The 24,297-nt window shown below is 43.2% G+C and overlaps 1 protein-coding gene across 4 annotated transcripts in view; it reads right to left on the bottom strand.

Moving 5' to 3' along the window:
• The window catches only part of LIMS1 (LIM zinc finger domain containing 1), a 98,619-nt gene extending 86,810 nt beyond the window's left edge, over positions 1 to 11,809 (bottom strand). For 2 of the 4 annotated variants that reach the window (XM_057743572.1, XM_057743571.1), the window contains exon 1: positions 11,654 to 11,809. In XM_057743572.1, the coding sequence (XP_057599555.1) occupies positions 11,654 to 11,685 (32 nt within the window). In that variant the 5' untranslated portion in view covers positions 11,686 to 11,809. The remainder of the gene's footprint in view (positions 1 to 11,653) is intronic. The other 2 variants (XM_057743573.1, XM_057743574.1) reach the window with 2 other exon arrangements.
• Positions 11,810 to 24,297: the final 12,488 nt, after the last annotated feature.

Raw genomic sequence — 24,297 nt, 5'->3', positions numbered from 1 at the left:
GGCACCCACTTCAAAGTTACATCTTTGTAATTCTGGTCTATCTTACACAACAGATAACCTAGTGTCCTATACATATATCTTTAAATGTTTTTTAACATATCTTTTTCATCATCATTCCCAATCTTGTAAATATACTCAATCACCCAAAATGGGCTAAGTGTTAACAGAACTTTGCAGATTCTAGTCAGAGCTGAAGCTCTTACTTTCTTAGACTCATTTTTGAAAACAGAAAACTAGTCTCAGCCACGTTTACAAAGGATCTCTGGCTTTTACAAAAACATTGCTACCCACACTCCGAAAACAAAGGCTGCTCATTTGGTGGATGAATTACTCCATCTCAAGATTCTAATGAAGACTGCACTCTATTCCCTAACACATGCTTCACTGTGACAAAATCTACAGTGTCCCAAAGAAAGAACAATTCTGACAGCAACCCGTTAGGACCCAAGGGAATTGGTGTACTCTAATGTGGGCAGTGACCTTACACTGTGATGTTTTGGACACCATTTTCCCACACACTCTCTGAATGAGAAAATTTGAAAGCACTGAATGAATATTTATTTTGTTCTAAAATTTCCCATTAGAATATCAGACAGAGGCATCCAACTCAAGCCTGAGGAATCCAGCTCAATTTTAACCTATATTCAAACATCCAAAGAGTAAATCCCAGCTGGAAGGAAGGCCTAACTTAGATGCCAGAGGCCCCTTCTTTAATTATATGCTTATTATTAGCAGGTGTCGTTTTTATCTATTTCTCCATCTGCCTCCGTGAGCCCAGGCCTGACAGCACAACTGCCCTCGAGGGCGTCCAGGCACTCAGGGCTGCAGCTGGTGATCTTCTCACCATCACGTTCCAAGGATTCCAGAAAGATATCCTCGATGTCACCAAATCCTTGCCGTCCTCTGATGCTGCCTGTAGGACGCTGGCGATTCCCACAGAAGCCCCGCCTGCAGGGCCACTGTCTGGACCCGGCCTGGCCGGGGTCAACGCCCCATCGGCAGGTGTGCAGGAGCCCCATCCCCACCCAAGGGCTCACCGCTCAGAGCTCGGGTCTCGGCCCCAACGAGTCCTCGCGGAATGGGGGCACGAGCATCACAGGCCCCACGATAATGTGCTCGTCCAAGTGCAGGTCTCCCGTCCCGTACAAGGCTACGGGGGTGAGTGTGGGGCAGCAGCAAACACAGAGAGGGGCCTGGGGGAGTCACATTACAGCGTATGTCACCTGTCACCTGGTGCCACCGGGTTACCACACAGTCACGGAGGAGGAGCTAGCTTCTCTTCTCAGACGTAAGGCAGCTAAGACAGGAAATGCATTCAACGGCAGCATCAATCAGTACATCACTTGAACCTTAATGAGTTAACCATCTAGATGGAAAGTCTGCAAAACGTGGCCCCCAGGCCTGTGAGCTAAGAGTTCTCACATCTTCACACGTGTTAAGGAAATCTTCATTTCTCCATCTTTACTAACAACCAGCATAGAGAGCACGTGCTGTGCGGGGGGCGGTGGGGGGGACGGGGCCATTCGTTCCGGATGTTTTACACATGGAAACTGCTCTGACTCCATGACCACCACACGAGACCAGTACTACTCCCTTCACTCTGCACACGAGGCAGGGGTGAGTTGGGTCACCCCCAGTGGGTGAGCACGAAGCCGGGGTCTGAGCACAGGCTGTGTAGCCCCAGTTCATGCTCTTGGCCTCCATCCGTGCTCTTTCCTATCGGTAACAACTAATCACAAGGCTCTTTTCGTCCCAGTAACGTGGAGCTGGCAGGGGTACACGAGCTCCAACAGGCCAGTGCCCCAGCTGGAGAAACCAATATCCCTGGAGTCAAGTCAGCAGAATTCAAGTTCCACTCCTTCCTGGGTCAGCTTCCTACCCTGAGCATGTCTTTTAAATTCCCCAATCTCCGAATCTTCATGTGAAAGCAAGGATGTTCATATTTACTCTTAATCATTCACCTACTTCCTGAGCATCTAACAGGTGCCAGGCATTGTTGCTAGATCCTGGGACACAGGCTGAACAGAGAAAAATCACCTCTGAAGAGAGTAGGGTATAGGGTGGAGCTCTGGGGAATCACCCCTCACAAGCAACATGGCAGATTTCACACCACTGGGATCAAGGTGTGCTGGGGAGTTGGGGAGGAAGGAGGGGGAGAACCCGGGCCAGGCTGTCAGGGCAGCACAGGAAAGATCACTCTGGAAACGAACCTGATGGACTGGGAACACCTCACAAGGCACAAAATATTGGGAAACAGGATATGTAAAAACCTGAAGACACAAAAGAAAAAGGCGTGTCCTAATTTCAAACAGTTCTCATAACATACTTCTCCTGGGCAGCTGGGGGAAGGAAGAGGCAGATGAATCAGAAATGGGGCTGGAAGATAGAGGCTGGGGGATGAGACAAAAGGTTTCATAAACCCCAAATCTCTTATAAAGAGATGAGGTGTTCCGAGTCATCACCCACGGTCAACATTCCCCCATGACTCGAGGAGCACACGCTCAGCCCAGACAAGCTCAGACATGGGCTCCAAGACCAATCCTGAGCTTTTTATACCTTCCCACCCTTTCCATGCAAAATTTCAAATTCCAAACACTGTAGTTCTCAGCCAGACACTGTGCATCTGGAGGAGCTTAGAGGAAGCTGAGATCCGCAGGGTCCTTATAAAGACCTCTCAGTTCCCCTCTTTTGGAGATGTGAGGGTCCAACACTGAAAACACCATGCCACTTCCCTCTGGCCTCCATAGTCTCTGATGAAAAACCTGTTGTCTTACTAATTCCTTCCCATAAATGAAAGGTGTCATTTTCCTCTGACTGCTTTCAAGGTTTTGTTTGTTTTTGTTTGTTTGGTTTTGGGGTTTTTTGGTTGTTTTTTTAAATATTTTAAAATTAATTTTTATTGGAGTACAGTTGATTTACAATGTTGTGTTAGTTTTTGCTATACAGCAAAGTGAATCAGTTATACACATTCACCATTTTTTTAAATGCCTTTAGTTTTAGCCAGTGGGAAGTTGCTGTATAACAAAGGGAGTTCAACTCAAGGATGGATGATGCCTTAGAGGACTGGGATGGGGAGGGTGGGGGGGAGTCAAGGGAGGGAGGGAATACGGGGATATGTGTATAAAAACAGATGATGGAACTTGGTGTACTCCCCCCAAAATAATAAATAAATAAATAAAATTAAATTTAAAAAATTAGTAATGATAATAACAATAAATAAATAAATAAAAATAAAATTAATTTTTATTGGAGTACAGATGATTTACAATGTTGTGTTAGTTCTTGCCATATAGCAAAGTGAATCAGTTATACATATTCAACATTTTTTTAAATGCCTTTAGTTTTTGGAAGCTTAATTATGATGTCTTGGCCTGAATGTCTTTGGGTTTATCCTGTTTGTGATTTTGCACAGCTTCTTGAAACTGCAGGTTTATGTTTCTTGCCAGTGTGGGGAAATCTTCAGCAATTATTTCCTTTCATACTTTCCATCCCACGCTCTTCCTCCTCTGCTTTCAGGATTCCAAGGTCCCACAGGTCCCTGAGTCTTTGCTCTGTTCCCCAGTCTATTTTCTCTGCTGTTCACACTGGGTAATTTTATCTTCTGGTTCACTGGTCCTGCCCTCTGTCCCCTCCCATTGAACCCATCCACTGAGCCTTGTGTTTTGGTTGTTGTGTTTTTCAGCTGAAGAATTCCATCTGGATTTTTTACATCTTCTGCTTCTTTGCTGAAGCTCGTTCTTCATTTGTTTCAAGCATCTTAATTGCTCACTGAAGCATTTTTTTCATGACTGCTTTAAAATCTTTGTCAGATAATTCTCACATTTCTATCATCTTGGTGTTGATATCTATTTACTGTCTTTTTCCTTCACTTTAAGATCTTCCTGGTTCTTGATGTGACAGATGATTTTCTAATGAAACATGGACATTTTCACATTATGTCAGGAGACTGGATCTCATCTATACTCTTTAAGTGGCTTTCTCTATCATCTCTCTGGTTGGGGAGCTCCCCCATTCCTGCCAGATGGAGGAGGGGGTTTGGGCTCCCCATCTGTCCTCCACTGACACCTGGGGGGGGTGCCTCGTTTCAGCTCAGCTAGGATGCAGTGTGCAGTTCCCACGTCATCCTGGCTGACCCTGGGGTAACGGAGGGGCAGTAATTACCAGCTGCATGGATGAGAGTCTCGACTCCTCACTTGGACTTTGCTGCTGTGAGTGGGGGTGGGCCCACACTTTTTTCTGGGTGTTTGGTTGAAGTCGGGCATTTTTTGTCTAGACGTTTTTTATCTTGTTAGACTCTTTCCTGGTCCTTTGGCTATAGAGAGCATTGTGATGTGTTTTTGGTCTCTACCTGCTGGCATTTCTAGATGGTCAGATTCTTCAGCTCCAAGTCTGGGATAAGAAAATAAAAAGAAAACCCACAGAACTCACCACCCCTTTGTTCATCAGGCCCTGTGTCCCCACAAGCCTGCATTCTTCTCTCCATATTTCAGAATCTTATGCTTGTTTTATGCATAATGTCCAGTGTTTTTAGTTGTGCTTGGTGGGAGGAACAGGAAAATTTCCATCTGATCCACACTCCCCATGTTCTTATAGTTTGAATGTTGGGAAAAAAAATCTAAAGACTAATTAATACTTTGCAACATGTGAAAATTATATGAAGTTCAAGTTTCAGTGTCTGTAGTTAAAATGTGATTGGGACGCAGTCGTGTGCATTTACTTACATGCTGTCTGCAAGGGCTCTCACGCTACGACAGCACAGCTCAGCTGAGGTGACAGTATCTACCACGTAGCCCTTCAGAGAAAAGGTCTGACTGAGGGCCCTGATCGTCCACAGTGGCCAATATCACCACCTCCTGACAGGAGGACCCATCACCTTCCCTCATGCAGTCACGGGGGTGGCAGGGTCAAGCCCAAGTCGCATCAGGCTTCTGGACCACAGTGTCCAAGGAGACTGTTTCCTTATCTGTAAAATGGGCATAAAAACCATGCCTCAAATTGTGGCCGTGTAAGATTTATGAAATGGTGTTTGACATCTGAAAGTACTTGTGTCACCACAAGTCACTAATAAAAGGTGGTTACTACTAAGAAAGTGTCCAAAAGAGTGGTATGTATGGTTATTAGTAAGAAAGTTTCCAAAAGAGTGTCCTGGCCATGAAATGAAATAATCTAAACAGGATGACTGAATATCATTTGATGGTCCGTGGATGCTGGGTCTCTGCCACTGGTACATAATATACCGCAGAGTTAAGTTAAACCACATGTGAAGGCCAGCTCGTCTTACCCCAAGTTCTGTGAGTTTATTCAACACCATCACAGGTGCTCAGCAGAGCCGGCTCTGAACTCTTCCATTCACTAATGAATGAAGGAATAAAAGGAGAAACAAAGCTCATTTAAATCTAATTTGTTTTTCCTTGGATGTCCAACAAACCTGATGAAGACATTCCTTTACTTTCAGAGACTACAACTTGGCAGAAAAGATTAGACACATACGCAAGTAACTGCAACATAAAACAGAAGTTGATAACTACCCAGAAAGAAGCCAAAGTGCTTTGGGAGAAAGGAAACAAGCTCTAAGGCCTGAGCCCCCAGCACACAACCTCACTCCACGTTCCAGGAACTCAGTATCCATGGATCAAGCAGCAATTCTGCCCGTACTACAGACAAGACACAGGAGAGGAAGGTTTTCCAGCCCATGAGAGCCGCATGGACAGAGGCCCTGTGATGGGAGAGGACCGGATGTTTTCAGAAACAAGGGGCTTGTGACCAACTGGAAGGTGACAAACAGCCTGAACTCCAGGCTCAGGAGTTTGGACCTTATTTGACAGGCAGTCAGGAGTCTTCATAACCTTCTGAAGAGGAGGGAACATGACCAACATTGTGCTTTAGGAAAATCTGGAATCGACAGGAATGACAACAAACTGAAAGATTCTTGAGAGCTGGGACCATGTCCAATCCACCCTCGAATCTCTGCAGCCGCACCCACCCAGCACCTAAGAACTGTGTGCTGAGTCCACCGGTTGAGGAGAAGGACCCGCCAGCGGCCCAGCGTCACCGCCAGCCGTGTGCACGAGCCCCCCAGGCGGGCCCTGTGCTGGATGGCAACATGCTCAGCCTCAGGAGTAAAAACAAACACACAAAACACAACACAACGACTACCACACTCCCCATGAGAAATAACTTCCAGTCTGTCTGAGCAGCTGGTCAGACTTGTGCCCTAAGAGATGCACCAGCAGAGGGGCCGGCCAACAGGAAGGCCTCTTGGGCTGGCCCTGTGGAGACAGCGCACAGGGTGGAGAGGAGACCCAGGCCTCCAGGGATGAAGAACCACCATCACTGGCACGAGGGTCAGGGAACCACACTCACAAAGGATGTGCTTCACAAAAGGAATCCACTTGAAAGAGGTTGACATCCGGGACCTTTGGGATACAACAGCTCTGGGGCAACATATAATAATTCATCCAGACGTTTCCAGAATTATCGTGTTAATGGGGCTCAGATACATCAGACAAGGTCTCACCTAGGTGTCTGCAGACTACAGGGATGTCCTAGAGCCAGGACCGCAGGTAAAACTGGGGAAATCCGAGTGAGGTCGAGGGACTGCACGACCGTCGACACTGTGGCTGGGATTGAGCACCACAGTTTTACAAAATGTTATCAATGGGGGAACTGGGTAAAGGATACACTGGATCTTTCTGAATTCTTTCTTACACCTGCATGGGACCCTACATGACCTCAGGTGAGCTACGTCGGTCCTGTGTGTTCCACCCCAAGCACACCTGCAGGTGTTCAAGCTCACCCTCCACGCTCCGCTTCCTCCCGCAGGGTGCACTGTGCACAGCCGGCTGGGTCTGCAGCTTCCCCGACCCGCACATCGAATGTCACTGTGGACTCATCAAGGCAAAAATATGCTCCAATGTGAAAAAGATGCAAGAACATGACCCCTCCTCTCCTGTGAGCTCACATGAGGGGTAAAACCACAGCTGCTAGAGGGTCCAAGGAACGTGGCAATGCGCACCCCAGCTCTCATTTCTTAAGTATCTTAAAATTAAAGTTTTGGGAAGACAATCTGGCCATGGGCCAGTGTGTAATGTAGATGACATTCCTGCGGGTGGGAAACCACAGCTTAAAGCACAATTACGAGAAATGTAAAATCGACAGACGGCTTGAGATGTTTTTCCTTCTATTTAAGTGCAGCCCTAGTTGAGAACATGAGCTACACTGAGGTTTATTTAAATGATGGGTCTGAGAAACAGACACAAGATTATTGAAAACAGAGGCTCCTGGGGTAAAGCTCTGTGCTTCCACCACCAGCTCGGATCTGCCTTCCCCGCCACCGCAGTTCCCCGGGCCCCGAGGAGGGCAGGAACTCCCCTTGGGGAGGAAAGGGAAGGCCACTCAGTGCATCCACATCCAGCAGGAGAAAGAGCATCCAGGAGTGGTGCAGGGCCACCCCAAAGGAAAGACAGATGATGCATGGTCAAGACAGCCGTCCTGACAGTCCTAAGCCTGCAGAGCACACGACAACCAGAACCAAGGCATCTCTCCTACCCCCAAGTTTTCATCATCTTCCTTAAAATAAGAGCTCAGTTTCCTTGCCACACACACAGGCACAGAGCACTGAAGACCTACAAAGACCCTCACTGCCAGGACACCTTCCCTCCTCATAACATGCTGGCATCATGCCCAGAAAAATCCTTCAGGGCAAAAGTTGCTTTTCCCCTAATGGTTCTTCAAGTCCCATTAAAGTGCCCCCAACTAGAAAGCACTCACTACAACAAGCATTTGACACATATTTCTAAGAGAGCTCTTTGTAGACATTCCTTTTTGAATATTCCAAATATCTGCATTTCCCTCACGATTTCAGATTATGTTAACAGTGGTTCTCAAAGGGTGGTCTCGAAACCCTGGAGGGTCCCCAAGACCTTCTCAAGAAGTCTGGGGATCAAAACTGTTCTCATAATAATGCTAAGAGGCTCCCAGAAGATGCTGAGCCCTCCGCGTGGTGCTGACACTTTCCCCCATGTTGCGAAGGAAGCCAGGGCCCCAGTGCCAACCCCAAGCACCGATCAAGACAGGGGCAGCAGTGATGGGATCCAACACCCCACCCCCAGGCACCTAAAGGGAAAGAACGCCCCTTTCCCTTCTGAGTGTCCCTGATGAAAGCGGGTGTTGTCCCAGCCACTCTCGGAAAGTCCATCAGTTTCTGAGAAAGTGAAATGTGGAATCACCACACACTTGGCCACTGCTCTTTTGGACATTTATCCCAGAGAAAGGGAAGCTTATGGTGACATTAAAACCTGTCCACAAATGTCCACATGGCCTTATTATTAACAGCTGAAATCAGAAACAGCCCAAACGTCCTTCATTTGACAGTGAACTGTCTCACATACACCCACCCTGAAGAGGACTACTCGGCCTTAAAAGGAGAAACTACAACACACAACAGCCTGGATGAGTTTCCAGGGAATTAAGCTGACTTGTTTAAAAGGCAATCCCAAAAGGTTAAGTACTGTATGATTCCACTCATACAGTATTTCTGAAATGACAAAATTGGAGAGATGTTGAACGCATGCATGGTTTAAGAAGCTAGAGTAAGAGAACACAGAGGAAAACAGCAATAGGTGGGACCCTTGGGGTGAGGGCACTAACTGTCCTCTACCTTGACAGTGGTGGATACACGCACCTATACCCATGATAAAATTATACAACTAAGCACACACACAACTAAAGATAAAACCAGGAAAATCTGAATAAGATCAATGGGTTGTATGACCATCAATATTGTGGCTGGGATCGTGCACTACAATTCTGAAAAATGTTATCAATGGGGGAAACTGGATTAAAGGATACACTGGATCTTTTTATCCTATTTCTTATAACTGCATGTGAATCTACAATTCTCTCAATAAAAGTTTCTATTAAAAAACATACACCCAGGGCTTCCTAGGTGGCGCAGTGGTTAAGAATCCGCCTGCCAAAGCAGGGGATACGGGTTCGATCCCTGCTCCAGGAAGATCCCATGCTGCGGAGCAACTAAGCCCGTGTGCCACAACAATTGAGCCTGCGCTTTGGAGTCTGTGAGCCACAGCTATTGAGCCCATGTGCTGCAACTACTGAAGCCCACGCGCCTAGAGCCTGTGCTCCACAACAAGAGAAGCCACGGCAATGAGGAGCCTGCGCACCAAAACGAAGAGTAGCCCCCACTCACCACAACTAAAAGAAAGCCCATGCACAGCAAAAAAAGACCCAACACAGCCAATTAAAAAAAAAAAAAAAAGTACACCCAGGGGACTTCCCTGGCAGTACAGTGGTTAAGAATCTGCCTGCCAATGAAGAGGACATGGGTTCAATCCCTGGTCCGGGAAGATCCCACATGCCGTGGAGCAACTAAACCCATGCGCTACAACTACTGAGCCTGCATGCCACAATGACTAAAGCCCAAGTGCCTAGAGCCTGTGCTCCACAACAAAAGAAGCCACCACAATGAGAAGCCTCTACACTGCAACAAAGAGTAGCCTCTACTTGCTGCAACAAGAGAAAGCCCATGTGCAGCAACAAAGACCCAATGCAGCCAAAAATAAATAAATTAATTTTTTAAAAATAAATTATTTTTAAAAAATGACTTAAAAAAACTACAATTACCTCAATAAAAGTTTCAATTAAAAAATGTCCACCGTGTTCATAGCAGCATTATTCACAATAGCTAAAAGGGAGAAAGAACCCAATGTTCGTTGAAGGATGAATGAATAAATGAACGGTACAAACAGAAAATGGAATATTATTCAGCCTTAAAAAGAAAGGAAATTCTGACACAGGCTACAACATGGATGAACCCTGAAGACACTATCCTGAGTGAAATAAGCCAGTCACAAAAAGACAAAGACTGGATGATTCCACTTATACGGGGTACCTGGAACAGTCAAAATCAGAGACAGAAAATACAACAGGGGTGACCAGGGGCTGGAGGGAGAGGGAAATGGGAAGTTGGTTCATGGACAGAGTTTCAATTTTGCAAGAAAAAAGAGTTCTGGAGATGGATGGATGGTGGTGATGGTCACACAACACTATGAATGTACTTAATACTAAAAAAAAAAGGGATTGCTAAGGGAAAATTTAGGATGGGAATGGGATGAGATCAGGAGATGATCAAGGCTCTTAAAAGGAAATGGTTACATTCTTAACTCATACTGTATCCATTGTATTGTCATTCTTTATATCTTACATATATTTGAAATTTTATATCGATTGAATTTTCAACAAATTTTTTTTAAAAACAAAAAATGTCCTTGAGGGACTTCCCTGGCGGTACCGCGGTTAAGACTTCGCTTTCCAGTGCAGGGTGTGCTGGTTCCATCTCTGGTTAAGGAGCTAAGATCCCACATGCCTCGGGGCCAAAAAACCAAAACAGAAAACAGAAGCAATATTGTAACAAATTCAATAAAAGACTTTAAAAACGGTCCACATTAAAAAACAAAAAATCTTTTAAAAAAGTCCTTGATGAAGCTATACAAAGTATTGTTATTAAATCTCGACCTCTGACACTCTTTTGTTTCTTGTGATGAACAAAGCACTTGGGCTGCAAACCATAGTGAGACGACTGCAGGGAAAGCACAAGCGTGACCCAGTGCGGCTGAATTAGATGCTTTTTTCAAGGTCTACCATTTTTACCAGAAAGAATAACAAACTATGGCTTTTAGACTTGCATTTGGCAGACATTTCTTGAAACTAAACAAAGTGAGTCTGTGACTTTGAGGAAAACAATTGACAAGAGTTTCCTACCAATACTAAAAATCAAGCTTTCAACTGAAAATCAGAATGTTGGAAAAACTTGTATCCATCACCTGGAGCTTGACAGCTTCTCAAACTGGAAGAGTCGCTAAGGAGATCAGTGGTGATATTAAGAAATGTTATTTAGTGATACCGTATAAAGAGATGTGACAACATTTGGAAGAGCTGCCTAAGTCAGTGAATAAACATTTTCCAAATGACGAACACATGATGTTACAACGGGGAACTAGCGCCTTCAAACTACACGGCAGACGGTGAATTTTAATGTCACGGAGAGTGAAAAGCTCCCTGTGCCTTCAGACTCCACATCAAACTAATCTTTAAGAAACATTAATCTTGGCTAATTTTGGAGTAATGACGAAAAACACCGCAACTACGTGAAAAGCTATTAAAGTACTGCTGTTCCCTTTTCCAACCACATGTCTGGTTAGGAGCAGATTCTCTTCAGACTTCAACCACACGGACCGCAATGGACTGAAGGCAGAGCAGGCAGGAAAATGCATACACTTAGGAGATTTGCAAAATAAGAGCATGGCTCTCGTCGCACTAATTTTTTTGTTTAGGAAAATGCTATTTTCATAAAACATGCGTTATGTATGTTGAGATCACGGACTTATTTTACATTTAATGAATGAGTAAATGTCCTTTAAATCTAAGTTTCGTTCTAATTCAGTAAATCTCTCGCTCTGAGACGTCCCCGCCCTCACCGACGCCTCTCGCGACCCGAGCCGGGCTGGGATGCGGTCCACTCCGGCGGCCAGCTCTGCAGGCCCGTCCGCCCGCGCCGCGGGGAGGGGCCGACAGCGCCGCCGACGTGGCTCTGGCTCCTGCTCTGGGATCGGGATCACGGCCGGCGCGCCCTTACCTGTTGGTCATTCCTGCCGCCACGCCCAGCATGTCCGGCGGCCCCGCGAACCCGCACCGCGTCCTCACACCACGCGCCCGGACCGCGTTCCCGCGCCGCTCCCGCCGCTGCAGCCGCTCCTCCTCGCTGCGCGGACTGGCAGGAAGGGGCGGGGTGGGGCCGCGGAGGCCACGCCCACCTCTCCTCGACTCCGCCCACGCCGGCCCCCGCCCCCGGAACCGCCCGTCCGGATGTCGGCCCCGCCTCCGGCTAGGCCCCGGCTTCTTCGGCCCCGAGGCCGGAACTGCCCCATCTCCAGCCTTGTCCGCGGAACATCCCGCTCGGATGTCGGCCTCGCCTCCAGGTAGGCCTCGCCCCCAGATAGGCCTCGCCCATGGATCCGCCCCGCCCCCGAGTCGGCCCCGCCCCCAGAGCCGCCCCGCCCCTCGGGAAGTGGGCACTGTCCCGGCCCCGGGGACCGGATAGCCGAACTGGGTCGGTTTGCGGGGCCGGGTCGCCCTACCTCCTGCTCTGCCGTCCCCACACCCGAATCCTGAGGTCCGGGAGGTGGGCGGTGTCGGTGCCGATGTGAAGTCAGCTCAGCTCTGACCCTCCGGTCCGCGCGGTGGGTCCGCTGCTGGAACTGCAGCAGCGCTGAAGACCCCGTTTAGGGGGTTCTCGAGGAAATATCCGGGGAACCCTGTGAGCCCAGTGGGGTGACGGCTGCTCTTTAGGGAGGACTGGGGTGAGGTTGGGCGGGCGAGCCTCGAAACAGAATTGGGCCTGACCTGGTAACTGCACGGTTTCTACGTATAACCCTGCACAGCTGTTAAAAAAGTAAGAATAGCAAACAAGCACATGAAAAGATGCTCAACATCACTAGTCATCAGGGAAACGCAAACCAAAACCACCTCAAGCCCAGGAGGTTGCTACTGTCAATAACTGTTGGTCGGTAACGTTGTGTTGGTGGAGAAATTGGGGCCCTCGTGCGCTATTGATGGGAATATAAATTGGTGCAGCCACTGTGGAAAAGAGTATGGAGGGTCCTAAAACACTGAAAATAGAGCTACCATGTGATCCAGCAATCCCACTTCTGGCTGTACATCCAAAAGAGCTGAAAACAAGGACTTGAAGAGATATTTGTACGCCCATGTGCATTACCAGCATTATTCACAATAGCCAAAGGTGGAAACAGGTCCGTGGGTGGAGAAATGGATAAACAAAAGGTGGGGACTTCCCTGTTGGCACAGTCGTGCAGAATCCGCCTGCCAATGCAGGGGACACTGGTCTGGGAAGATCCCACATGCCGCGGAGCAGCTAAGCCCGTACACCACAACTACTGAGCCTGTGCTCTAGAGCCCTCGAGCCACAGCTACTGAGCCCATGCTCTGCAGCTACTGAAGCCGGCACACCTAGAACCCATGCTTGGCAACAAGAAGAAGGCACCACAATGAGAAGCCCACACTGCAATGAAGAGTAGCCCCGGCTCATCACAACTAGAGAAAGCACCTGTGCAGCAACGAAGACCCAATGCAGCCAAAAATAAATAAAATAAATCAAAAGTTTTTTAAAAATAAAAATACTTGCCTTCATCTCTCACCTCCCAACTGCTTTCATCTCCCATTTCTTTTTGAATCAAGAGTTGGGGTTGTTTTGCATATATATTCCAAATGTACCCAAAAGTAAGGGATTAATTTTCATATCAATTGCCTTGCTTAATTGTTGTTATGGTTATATTTTATAAAGCAGGTTTCTTTTCATGGTAGTTTGCTTCTAACATGCTGTAATTTATAGTCTATTAATCTGGCTGTCATTTCAGTATACTTGGCTAAAAACTAGCTACCTCTGCGTCTCTGATGGTTGGTTTTAAAGCAGTAGTGCATTTCATCGTAGTTATCCTGTCTGTGGATAGTTGTCTGGGTGAGCTGCTTCCGTGGTTGACCAGCGTCCACCACAAAGACTTGGAAAAAAATATTGTCTCTTGGTCTCGAATGTTAAAGCACATTTCTTACTGCTCATCTTTCCCTGGAGTCTCTCAGGATGAAAACAGGGTGTCTCCAACACTGCTTCATTCATTTCTGTTCTGACTCTCATTACTCAGCTTTAAAAAATGAATTTGGTATTTGTAAGTTTGTGTTATATGTATGTGTATACACACTTACACACAAAATGCATATGATTGGAAATATTTTGGAGGTTGTACTCACAATAAACACTTATTTAATATGGTTTTTCTTCTTTTCAACCTCCATTAATCTCCAATAGACAAGCACATAATAGAAGGACGGGGAAAACAGTGTTTATCTGTCCAGAAATGGTGGATTGGTTAGATACCTTTCTCCTGCATCTTCAGGTGATATATATCCATCTCTCTTCTACCTCCATAGAAGAAAATCTCTGCTCCTATGTGAGGCAGTGTTGCGTCATGGTTGAGAGGGAAGGATGTGGGCTCAGGCACACCTGGGTTCAAACCCTCCCTGCTGAGTCACTTACCTTCTCTCTGCTTCAGACCTCCTCTGCAAAATGGAAATAATAACAGGATCTACTTCAAAAGTTTGTTAGAGGATTAAATAAGATTCACCTTTCAACAAATATTGGTGCTAGGCACTGTTTTAGGCACTGGGGAACCAGTGCCAGGAACAAAAAAGACACAATAGAAGCACTGAGAACAATGGCAGTTATATAGAAGTGTGACAATTGTCAACAATGTTTATTACCTAAGAATTCAAACATGACATAAACCGTGACTTAACAAGAGACAGTGATATCATGTTGCAAAGATAATAATTGAAAACAGTTTGGTGTCTGTTTTTCCAGATGTTTTCTATACCTTTACCAACTGTGTATGTTTTCTTAAATGGGACAATATGTACTATTTTGCATCTTAATATTTTAAATATATATATCCTGGATAGTCTTCTACTTCAATACGGATATCTGTAGTCCATTCTTTTTAACAGCTGCATAGTATTCCATTTACTTATAGATCAGTGAATCATGACCCTGGCTGTTAGAGTTATCTGAAAAGCTTTTAAAAACTGCCAATGCCAATGGGATTAACAGGTATACATTACAGTATATGAAATAAACAACAAGGATTTATTGTATAGCACAAGGAACTATATTCAATATCTTGTAATAACCTATAATGGAAAAGAATCAAGGGACTTCCCTGATGGTGCAGTGGTTAAGACTCCACACTGCCAATGCAGGGGGCCCGTGTTTGATCCGTGATCAGGGAACTAGATTCCACATGCATGCCCCAACTAAGAGTCCGCATGTCACAACTAAGGAGCATACGTGCCACAGCTAAGACCTGGTGCAACCTAAATAAATAAATGTTCTTTAAAAATCAAAAAGGAAAAGAATATACATAACTTGTTTCCTCTCACTGTCCTCACACCCATTCCTTCTCTAATCTGACCTCAGCTCTGTGCAGCCTCCAGTGAATCCTCATTGCTAAATCCCATGGACTGGTGGTTCCCAAACTTGAATGTGGACCAGAACCATGCAGCATGCTTATTAAATCCTGCCTGCTGGGCCGCCGGCTGCAGTTCTGAAGCAGGGGGTCTGGGTGGGGCTTGAGACTTGCATTTCTAACCAGCTCCCTGGAGATGCTATGGCTGCCATCTGGGGAACACACCTTGAGAACCACTGAGTACAGGGAATGAAACGATCAGGTTTGCAAGCGAGAAAGAGCACATGAAAAAGATAGAATCCTAATTGGTTTTATCCCTAGGGGGAAAGAGCTGATGCTCATTTTTACTATTGTTAATAATTAATGCAATACCCTTCTCACAGTCTTTCCATTCTCTTGTTTTTCAATTTAGTTTAAATTTTCTTTCATAATTTCTTTCTCATATTTTTTCTCTTTCACACCCATCCCACTCTCATCCCCTCCCTCCCCATCGCTTCCAACCGTAAAGAAGGATTCTCAGTTTTGGTATTTGTCCTTGCTTTTGCTTATATTGTTGGAAATATACTTGTCATGGTTTTGTAAATGTCCACATTTTCCATTTTGTGAGTGGTGTTTTGCTGTAGGTCTTGTTCTGTCTCTTGTTCTACACTGTGTGGAAGGAGCATCGCTATACAAGCCTCTATTGCAGATACTATTTAGTCCTACAGACCTACCTCCACATCACCTGCAGGTAGACACCTAGCTTGCCTCCACCTCCCTGCTACCAGGGTGGTTGCTTAGATGAAGATTCTCAAGTTTGTGGCTACTCCCTTCTGAAAATGTCACACTTGTGTCACTAAGAAAGAGGCCTGGGTCAGGGGACATTGCACAGGAGGAGGCTTGGCTTTTATAAATGTTCCGACAACTTTGCTCCTTTGAGTCGCACAGGAACCAGCCCGTTACCCTCCGCTTTGGGGTTATCCCCCAACACGAGGTCCGTGCAGTCCCAGGAGAACCCAGTCTGACTTCTCTGTGTACCCTGGTGACATACATCCCATAGTGTCAGGAATGGGGAGGGGCTGGTCACATGGGTGATGGGTGTGTGTGTGTATATATCCCTCATAGAGGAAAACACTGCAAAGGATGAGCCACAGTGTTAATAACAGCTTCCTAGGGGTGATCTTTACACTGCTTGTATTTTTCAAGTTTTAAACTTTAGGGACGTGGAATTGGTTGAAACACTTAGTTCCTGACACACTTTCATCCTGGGTCCATTAATGGCTCACTTTCAGTTCGTCATTGTGTTAAGTAGTTGATTATTTTTAATAACATAGTAAGAACCCATGAACACACCACTTAAATAAAAGCTGGGTCCTTCATAATAATTTACATAAATACGTGCTTACCCACTGGAACCACCCGCTTCCCTTGCTCCATCCAAGGAGCTCTCATCCTGAATTCCTTGTTTACCTTCTCCTTGCTTTTCTTTTCATCTAGTTTTAGTGCAGCTATATGAATTCTCGAACATACACACACTCACATATCTGCAAATAAGCAACTAAAATTTTAGTTCTGTTTAACTTTATACAGGGAATACACTATATAAAATCTATTAGAACTTATTTTTTAATCAGTTAATATTATGCTGCTAAGATTCATTAATATTATTCCGTGTTGCTGTGGTTAATCTGTTTGACCATTGTGTGAATATATCACAGTTAATTAATTCCGCTGTTACTGGACTCTGGGGTTGTTTCTAGGTTTTTACGATTGTGAAGTGTTCTCCTATGAACATTCTGAACATTTAATGTTGTATATATGCTGGCATTTCTCTTAAATATTTATCTTTGGGTTAGAAGAAGATAAGGCCAAGCCACTTTTTAAAGTGTTTGCTCCAAATTACACTCCCACCAGCAAAGTCTAAGAGATCTCAAAGGCAAACATCCTGCCCAACACTTGGTTGCACTTCTTCCTTTTGCCAATAAAATGGGGATAAAATGGTACTTCAATTTCCCAATCAGTAATGAGACTATTTCCTTATGTATTTGTGGAAGGTGTGTGATTCATCTTTTATGATGACTCTGTTCATCTTTTGCCTAATTTTTGTGTTGTTTTGTGTGTGTGTGTGCTTTCCTTATTAATTTGAAACAGATCTTTTCATTTGTGATATTGTGCTTTGATCAGTTACATTTATTGTGACTATCTTCTCCCAGTTTATAATTGTCTTTTTATTTTCTTTAAAGTGTTTTTGAGAAACAAAAAAACAATCTTACTACAATCAAATTTATCCATTTTTTTCTTTAATAGTTAATGTCTTAGTCATCTTTTTCAAAGAATCTTCTCTACCCCAAGTTTTAAAAGGTGTTCCTCTCATATTCTAAGAGTTTTAAAGTTTTGTTGTTGACGTTTAATCCCTAATCTGTCTAGGGTTGTTTTCAACTTTTATAAATTTATTTATTTATTTTATTTATTTATTGGCTGCGTTGGGTCTTTGTTGCTGCACGTGAGCTTTCTCTAGTTGCAGCGAGCGGGGCTACTCTTCATTGTGGTGCACAGGCTTCACATTGCGGTGGCTTCTCTTGTTGTGGAGCATCGGCTCCAGGCACACGGGCTTCAGTAGGTGTAGCACGTGGGCACAATAGTTGGGGCTCTAGAGCACAGGCTCAGTAGTTGCGGCACACGGGCTTAGTAGCTCTGAGGCACATGGGATCTTCCCGGTACAAGGCTCAAACCCGTGTCCCCAGCATTGGCAGGCATATTCTTAACTGCTGCGCCACCTAGGAAAGTCCCCTGTTTTTAACTTCTAGCTGTGGTAAAATACACTTAACATAAGACTTACCATAACAGCCATTTTCAAGTGTATAGTTCATTCGTGTCAAGTACATTCTCACTGTTGTGCGGCATCCCCAGCATTCGTCTCCAGACTCTTTTCATCTTTCCTGGCAGAAACTCCGTCCCCATCAAAGACTTCCCCTGCCCCTGGGCCCTACCATCCTGCTCTCTCTCTCTATGAATTTGATGGCTCTAGGAACCTCATGTAAATGGAATAACAACAGGATTTGCCCTTTGGTGTCTGGCTTTTTTCACTGAGCACAATGTCCTCAAGTTTCATCCATGTTATAGCAGGTGTCAGAATTTCCTTCCCTTTTAAGGCTGAATAATATTCTATTGTGTGTATGGACCACATTTTTTAGAGCTGATTTTATGTGTTCTGTGAAATAGCAGAGTTACATGTACATGTGGGTCTGGTCTGGCTCACTCTCCTAGTCCGTTGGTCAGTTTGTCTGTCCTTGCACCCACATTGTATCCATGTACTGCCTCAGATATCATGGTTTTGTACAATTGCTGATATTTGATTGGGCAAGTCCCATGTCCTTGGCTTTGCTTTTCAGAAGTGCTCTGGCTGTTGCCTATTCCTCTTCTACTACATTTTGCAATCATTTTATTGTCCCATACAAAATCCTATTGCAGGTACTTCCCTGGCAGTCCAGTGGTTAAGACTCTGTGCTTCCACTGCAGGGGGCGCAGGTTCAATCCCTGGTCGAAACTAAGATCCCACAAGCCATGGGACCAAAAAAAAAAAAAAAAATTCCATTGCATTTTCGTTGAAGTTGCTCTGAATTTATAGATTAATTAGGGAAGAACTGACATTTTTATGATATTGAAGCTTTCTACTTATGAATATGATGCATTTTTCCATTTATTTAAGTCTTTAAAAATATATTCTAATAAGTTTGTGACTTTCTGTCTAGGGGTATTCTGTATCTTTTGCTGTATTTTGTTGTATTTATTTGATATTCTCTGATTTACAATGGTGTCTTCTCTTTAAGTTTTTCAGTTGTTTAATAGTATAATAAAAACAAAACTGACTTTTTAAATATATTACTCTTACAACCAGCCAACTTGCTAAACCCTCCTAATTTTTCTAATAATTTATCTGTAGATTTTTGGTGTGTTTTCAATGTAAGCCATTGTATCAGCTAAAAATAATGTTTTACTTCTTTTCCAGACCTTATGCCTGGAATTTCTCTTATTTTACTGCATTGTCCCGGGGCTGTTGGTGCCACATTAAATAGAAGTAACCCTAGTGCATGCCATGTTATTTTTCCTTATTTTAAAATGAATGATTAGGATGAACTTTGCTCCTCATTTTTCATTGATACTCTTTCCTCCTATTTTTAGTTTACTAAGAGTTTATATCAGTGTATGTTGAATTTGATCAAATGCCTTTTCTCTTTTCATCTGTTCATGTAATAAGATATATTTTTGGATTTTCTAATATGTAACTACCTTTGCATACCAAGGATACACCCAACTTAGCCATGATGTATTAGCTTCTTTTATACACAATTGGATTTGATTTATCAAATTTTGTTTAGAATTTTTATAACTATGCTCACTATGAAATGACTTCCAATGTTCCTTTCCTATTATATCTTATCTGTGGTATCAGGGTTTATGCTGGCCTTATAGAATAAGTTGGAGAATATTTCCTTTTTATTGTGTGAATAAATCTGTATGAAATCGAGACAACTGTTACTTGAAAGTGGAACATGCCTGCAAATCCATTTGGATTTTGTATTTTCTTCTTGAGAGTTTAAACACCATTATAGTTATAGGATTATTCAAGCTTTTAAATTCTACACAAACATCGTAGATACGCAGTATATACAGAGTATATTTAAATTTTAAATCTTAAAGAAATTGGTTTATCTCCAAAGTTTCAAAATTGTTAACATATAGTTGTTCATATTATTCTCATATCTTTTAAAATTCTGCTGTATCTATTATGTGTCCCCTGTTGATTAATAAAATTATTTATTTGTGTCATCTCTCTGCTTCTCTTGGTCAATCCTGCCAGACTTGTGTCTATTTTATCATTTTTCTCAAAGAACTAAGTTATTTTTCATATGCCTTTAAAATCGGGTGTGTATACTTAATAGTGTATCTCAGTCTGGAATAACTACATTTCAGTCTTTCAATATCCACATGTGAATAGTGACTACTGTATTAGAGTAGTTCTAGAACAAAGGAGTTCATTTTAAAATATTTCAAAGTAGTCATCTATAAGGCAGCTTGAAAACTGAGCTGAATGATTTCTCCTTTTCCAGGAAAGGAAGCAGAAATAGTGCAGTCATGAAATTAAGTTAGCTGCATATTTTATGGGTCCCAGGAGAACGCACAAGGCCAGAGAGTGATCTCAATCAGAAACTCAGAATCAATCATATGAATTAAACATTGGACAATGTCCAGTGCTTAACATGAGTTTTCAGCTTACAATAAGATCACTTTATATCACAAAATGTAGAGAATTCCTAATTATCCTTAGTGTGGGAGGTATATTGATACATTATTCCACAGATGACTGTACTGTGAAAAATTATATCCCACAGACGACTGTACTGTGAAAAATTATATTTCACTCCTTGGAAATTGTATCTTATTATAATCTTAAACTGCACTAAAATAAAGAATATAAACTATCTGTTAAACTGCTCAGAACAGGTCTGATTTCTAGCCTCTTCTTTGGTTATAAGCAATAAAAATCATGCTTTTGTGTATAAACAAGATATTGAAAGTAATCAACTGTGATTAACAAGCAGTGCTCTTAGCAAAGGGAGACTCTTTTTAGAACCTGGTACAGTATGGGCACAAGGTCCATTTATTAATCATTTTTCATGTTTATAAATGTTCTTAATTTTAAAAAAATCCCTTTCACTGAAAGACAGTCTGTGGTGTCTTCTGTTTTCTTCCATCTTTGCTCCACTAGACTATGTCACCACCCCCCACCCCACCCCTGCAGTGAGTCACATTTACACCTACGCAGAGACAAAGCAACCGGAAAATACATGCCGGGATAATGTAGATACTCTGCAGCCTGGCAAGCCAAGCTCCATGCACAGATCTGTTTCCTCGGGGAAGTTAATGAGAGTAAAGACAGGTTGAAACAGAAGGGTTCTGCAGGGAGTGTGGCCTTTTGGTAATTTACTGGGGTAAGAAAAGGAGCAAGGAGGGATGGCCGGTTCTCAGTAGCTCCACCAAGGAACATGTACCTCGTATCTAGCCAGCAACAAGTTAGGAAACAGCATAACATTTAAAATTGATCAAAAACCAAACACCTGTTTTCTTCTAAGTTATAAAAAGCTACAATAAACACAGCTAGCAGAAATGGTAATATCCTTGATAAACTACATTTTAAATTGCTTTTGCTAATTAGGAAAGCAGTAACAGAAATGACCCGAGTCACTGATTTTAATTTAAAAAATTTAAAATTTTGCATTTAGAATTTAGTACAGCCCTCAGAAAAGATTTATAGCCACAAACTATTATTTCATTGGATAATACTACTGTTAATCTTCTTGGTAATGACAGTGACAAGAGTGTGCTGAAACTAGTTTACAATTACACATTGGAAGAGAAAAATAAAAACATCTAACATTTATTGTATGTGTCCTATGTCCCAGACCCTGTGCTGAGTCAGCCTCTGACTGCATCATTTCATTTAATCTCATGAGGTTATTATTTTTATTTGAAAATTAGGAATGAGTTGCAGTGTAACAGGAATTACACAAATAGGCAGATCTACAGCAGATTAGTGGTTGCCAAGGGTGGGATGGGTTAGTGGGGGAGAGGCTGCCAAAGGGTAGGGAGCTTCTTTCTGGAATGATGAAAATTTCTAATGTGGGGATGGTTTCACAACCCTGTGACTACACTTACGCCATTCAATTTTACACTTTATACAATGAATTTTATAGTTTGTAAATTACATCTCAATAAATATTTTAAAAAAAACACAATGTGCAAATTATGTAAAAAAGAGAAGAATGTGTGCTTCAAGTGTGTGGGAAAAGAAGGCATAAAATGAACATGTTTGTCATGAGAAAACAACCATGAATTTGTCAATCCTATTTCATTTACACTCTCACCCACTTTTCCCTCCTCCCATATTAATTTAGACCAAATATGATTTCAATAAATATTTCAACATGTTTTTAAAGGAATTCTTTTTAAACATACACATTATCAAAACTAAAAAAGTTAAAAATATTTCCTTAATATCAAATATTTTGTCAGTGTTCACACTTGCATTTCCAACATCCTTCTTTTCCAGTAAAACTGTTTTTTTTTTAATTGGAGTATAGTTGATTTACAATGCTGTGTTAGTTTCAGGTGTAAAGCAAAGTGTATCAGTTATACATGTATCCACTATTTTTTAGATTATTTTCCAGTATAGGTCATTGCAGAATACTGATAGAGTTCCCTGTGCTACACAGCAGGTTATTATGTTTCAACATCTTTCAGTAACATTTTATACATTAGCTACATCAAATAATCTATTAGTTCCACTTTTGTTTCCCCCAGGGAGCATCCACGTTTGGAGCTTTATCTGTCCTCAGCCTCTTGGCCGCTGCCCAGCCACCCTCCAGGTCCCAGCTCAATGCTCTCCCCACCCTGTCGAGTCTCTGCTGCTGCATTTATGTGTCCTCCCTCCGCAGACATTCCCTCAAAGCTTCCTCAGAAAGGACATGGAAAGTAATTATTTTTTTTCCTAAGGATCTCAAAATGTCTTTCTCTTTTCATTTAATTGAGAGCTTGTGTTTATAGAATTCCAGGCTGGAAATCATTTTTCCTCAGAATTGTGAAGGAATTTCTCCAGTGCCTTCGGGCATGCAGTGTTGCTCTCAAAAGGTCTGATGCAATTTCCCTTTCCCTCCTGTGTCCTGTATATGTATGTGACTTGCTTTTTTTTTCCTCTGTGGAAACCTTTTAGGAGCCTCTTTTTGTCCTAAACATTTACATGGATAGTCCTGTTCCATTCATGTACAGATCTTCCTCCGTTTACCATGAGGTCACCTTCCACTAAACCCACTAAGTGGAAAATGCATTTAGTACACCTGACCTACCAAGCATCATAGCCCAGCCCACCTTAAACGTGTTCAGAACAATTATGTTAGCCTACAGTTTGGCAAAATCATCTAACACAAAGCCTATTTTATAATAATCACGTAATTTGTTGAATTCGCTACTGAAAGTGAAAAGCAGAACGGTTGTTACTGTACTGATTGCTCACCCTCTGATTGACTCGGAGCTGCGGCTCTGCTGCCCAGTGTCACAAAAGAGGACCGGACTATGTAGTGCCAGCCCTTGGAGAAAAGATCCAAATTCCAAGTATGGTTTCTACTGAATATGTTTTGCTTTTGCCCCATCAAAAAGTCAAAAAATCTGAAGTTGACCTGACTTATGAGTCGGGACTGTCTCTACTGGATCTTTGATCAGCCCTTTATTTCGAACTCGTCTTTTAGCTGTGCAAAGGTTTCTTGCAATTTTTCTTTGAAAATTTCTATTTTATTTTCAGAGACCAGAGACTATTAAATTCTGAGCTTCCTAGATTAGAATGTCTTTTTTTAATAGTCTGCTTCTTTTTGCTCACTTTTTTCTATTTGAACTTTATCAAGAGCTCGTTCCATATTGTTAATTGAAGGCCCCAGAACTCCACTTCAAGTTTCCATGATCTCTGCACTAAGTCGGCATAGCCTTCTTTGTGCTGTTGGTGGGCTTTCCCCACTCCTTCCGGGCATCCAGAGCTCTTGTGTTTACATGTCTGATTCCAGGTACACGGACATGCTGACGTGACTCTCGGTCCCAAGTCCTCACCCCAAGAGAATTTAACTGGGTCAGCTCAGGCTAGGCCTCCCCATCTGGTTCAGGTGACTATGGTGGGGCCTCCTTGCTTCTTTATGGTGGGGGGTCCACTGCCCCTAGAGAGGAGGGATGAGGGCAGACTCTGGTGGGGTGGGTGGGAGGGGGCCCCCTCTAAGGAAACCAGGTGGTCATTTGCATTACTGAAACTGAAATCATACTTCCTCACCAATAGTCAGTGTTTGACTCACAGGAGCCTTTCTTTCTTTTTTTTTAAAGTAACAACCTGAATGTCAGAACTTGATTCTTCTCCCATGTAATCACATTTTCATTGCAGGTGAAAAACATTTCCCTTCTCTATATAACTAATACATAAACAACCAAATGCTTTTTAACATTCATGAGTGAAAATCAGCCCAAAGACATGGCAAAGTTGTAACAGGTTGTCCTCCTGGGCTTATGCTGAGGCCACAGCTGATTTTCAGACACCAAATCAAAACAGAATAGTCTTGCACCAAGTGCCACCACCACATTCCTATTTAACCACACTTGTGTGCTCTGTTCGCCAAACACCAACGCTGACCACCAACGTCGTATTTTCATGGGAACTCTCACATTCACCATCAGC

This window comes from Hippopotamus amphibius, chromosome 7 (genome assembly GCF_030028045.1).
Source record: "Hippopotamus amphibius kiboko isolate mHipAmp2 chromosome 7, mHipAmp2.hap2, whole genome shotgun sequence".
Lineage (NCBI taxonomy): Eukaryota > Metazoa > Chordata > Mammalia > Artiodactyla > Hippopotamidae > Hippopotamus > Hippopotamus amphibius.
The sequence above is the reverse complement of the archived record's forward strand: the minus strand, read 5'-3'. Positions and strand labels throughout refer to the sequence as shown.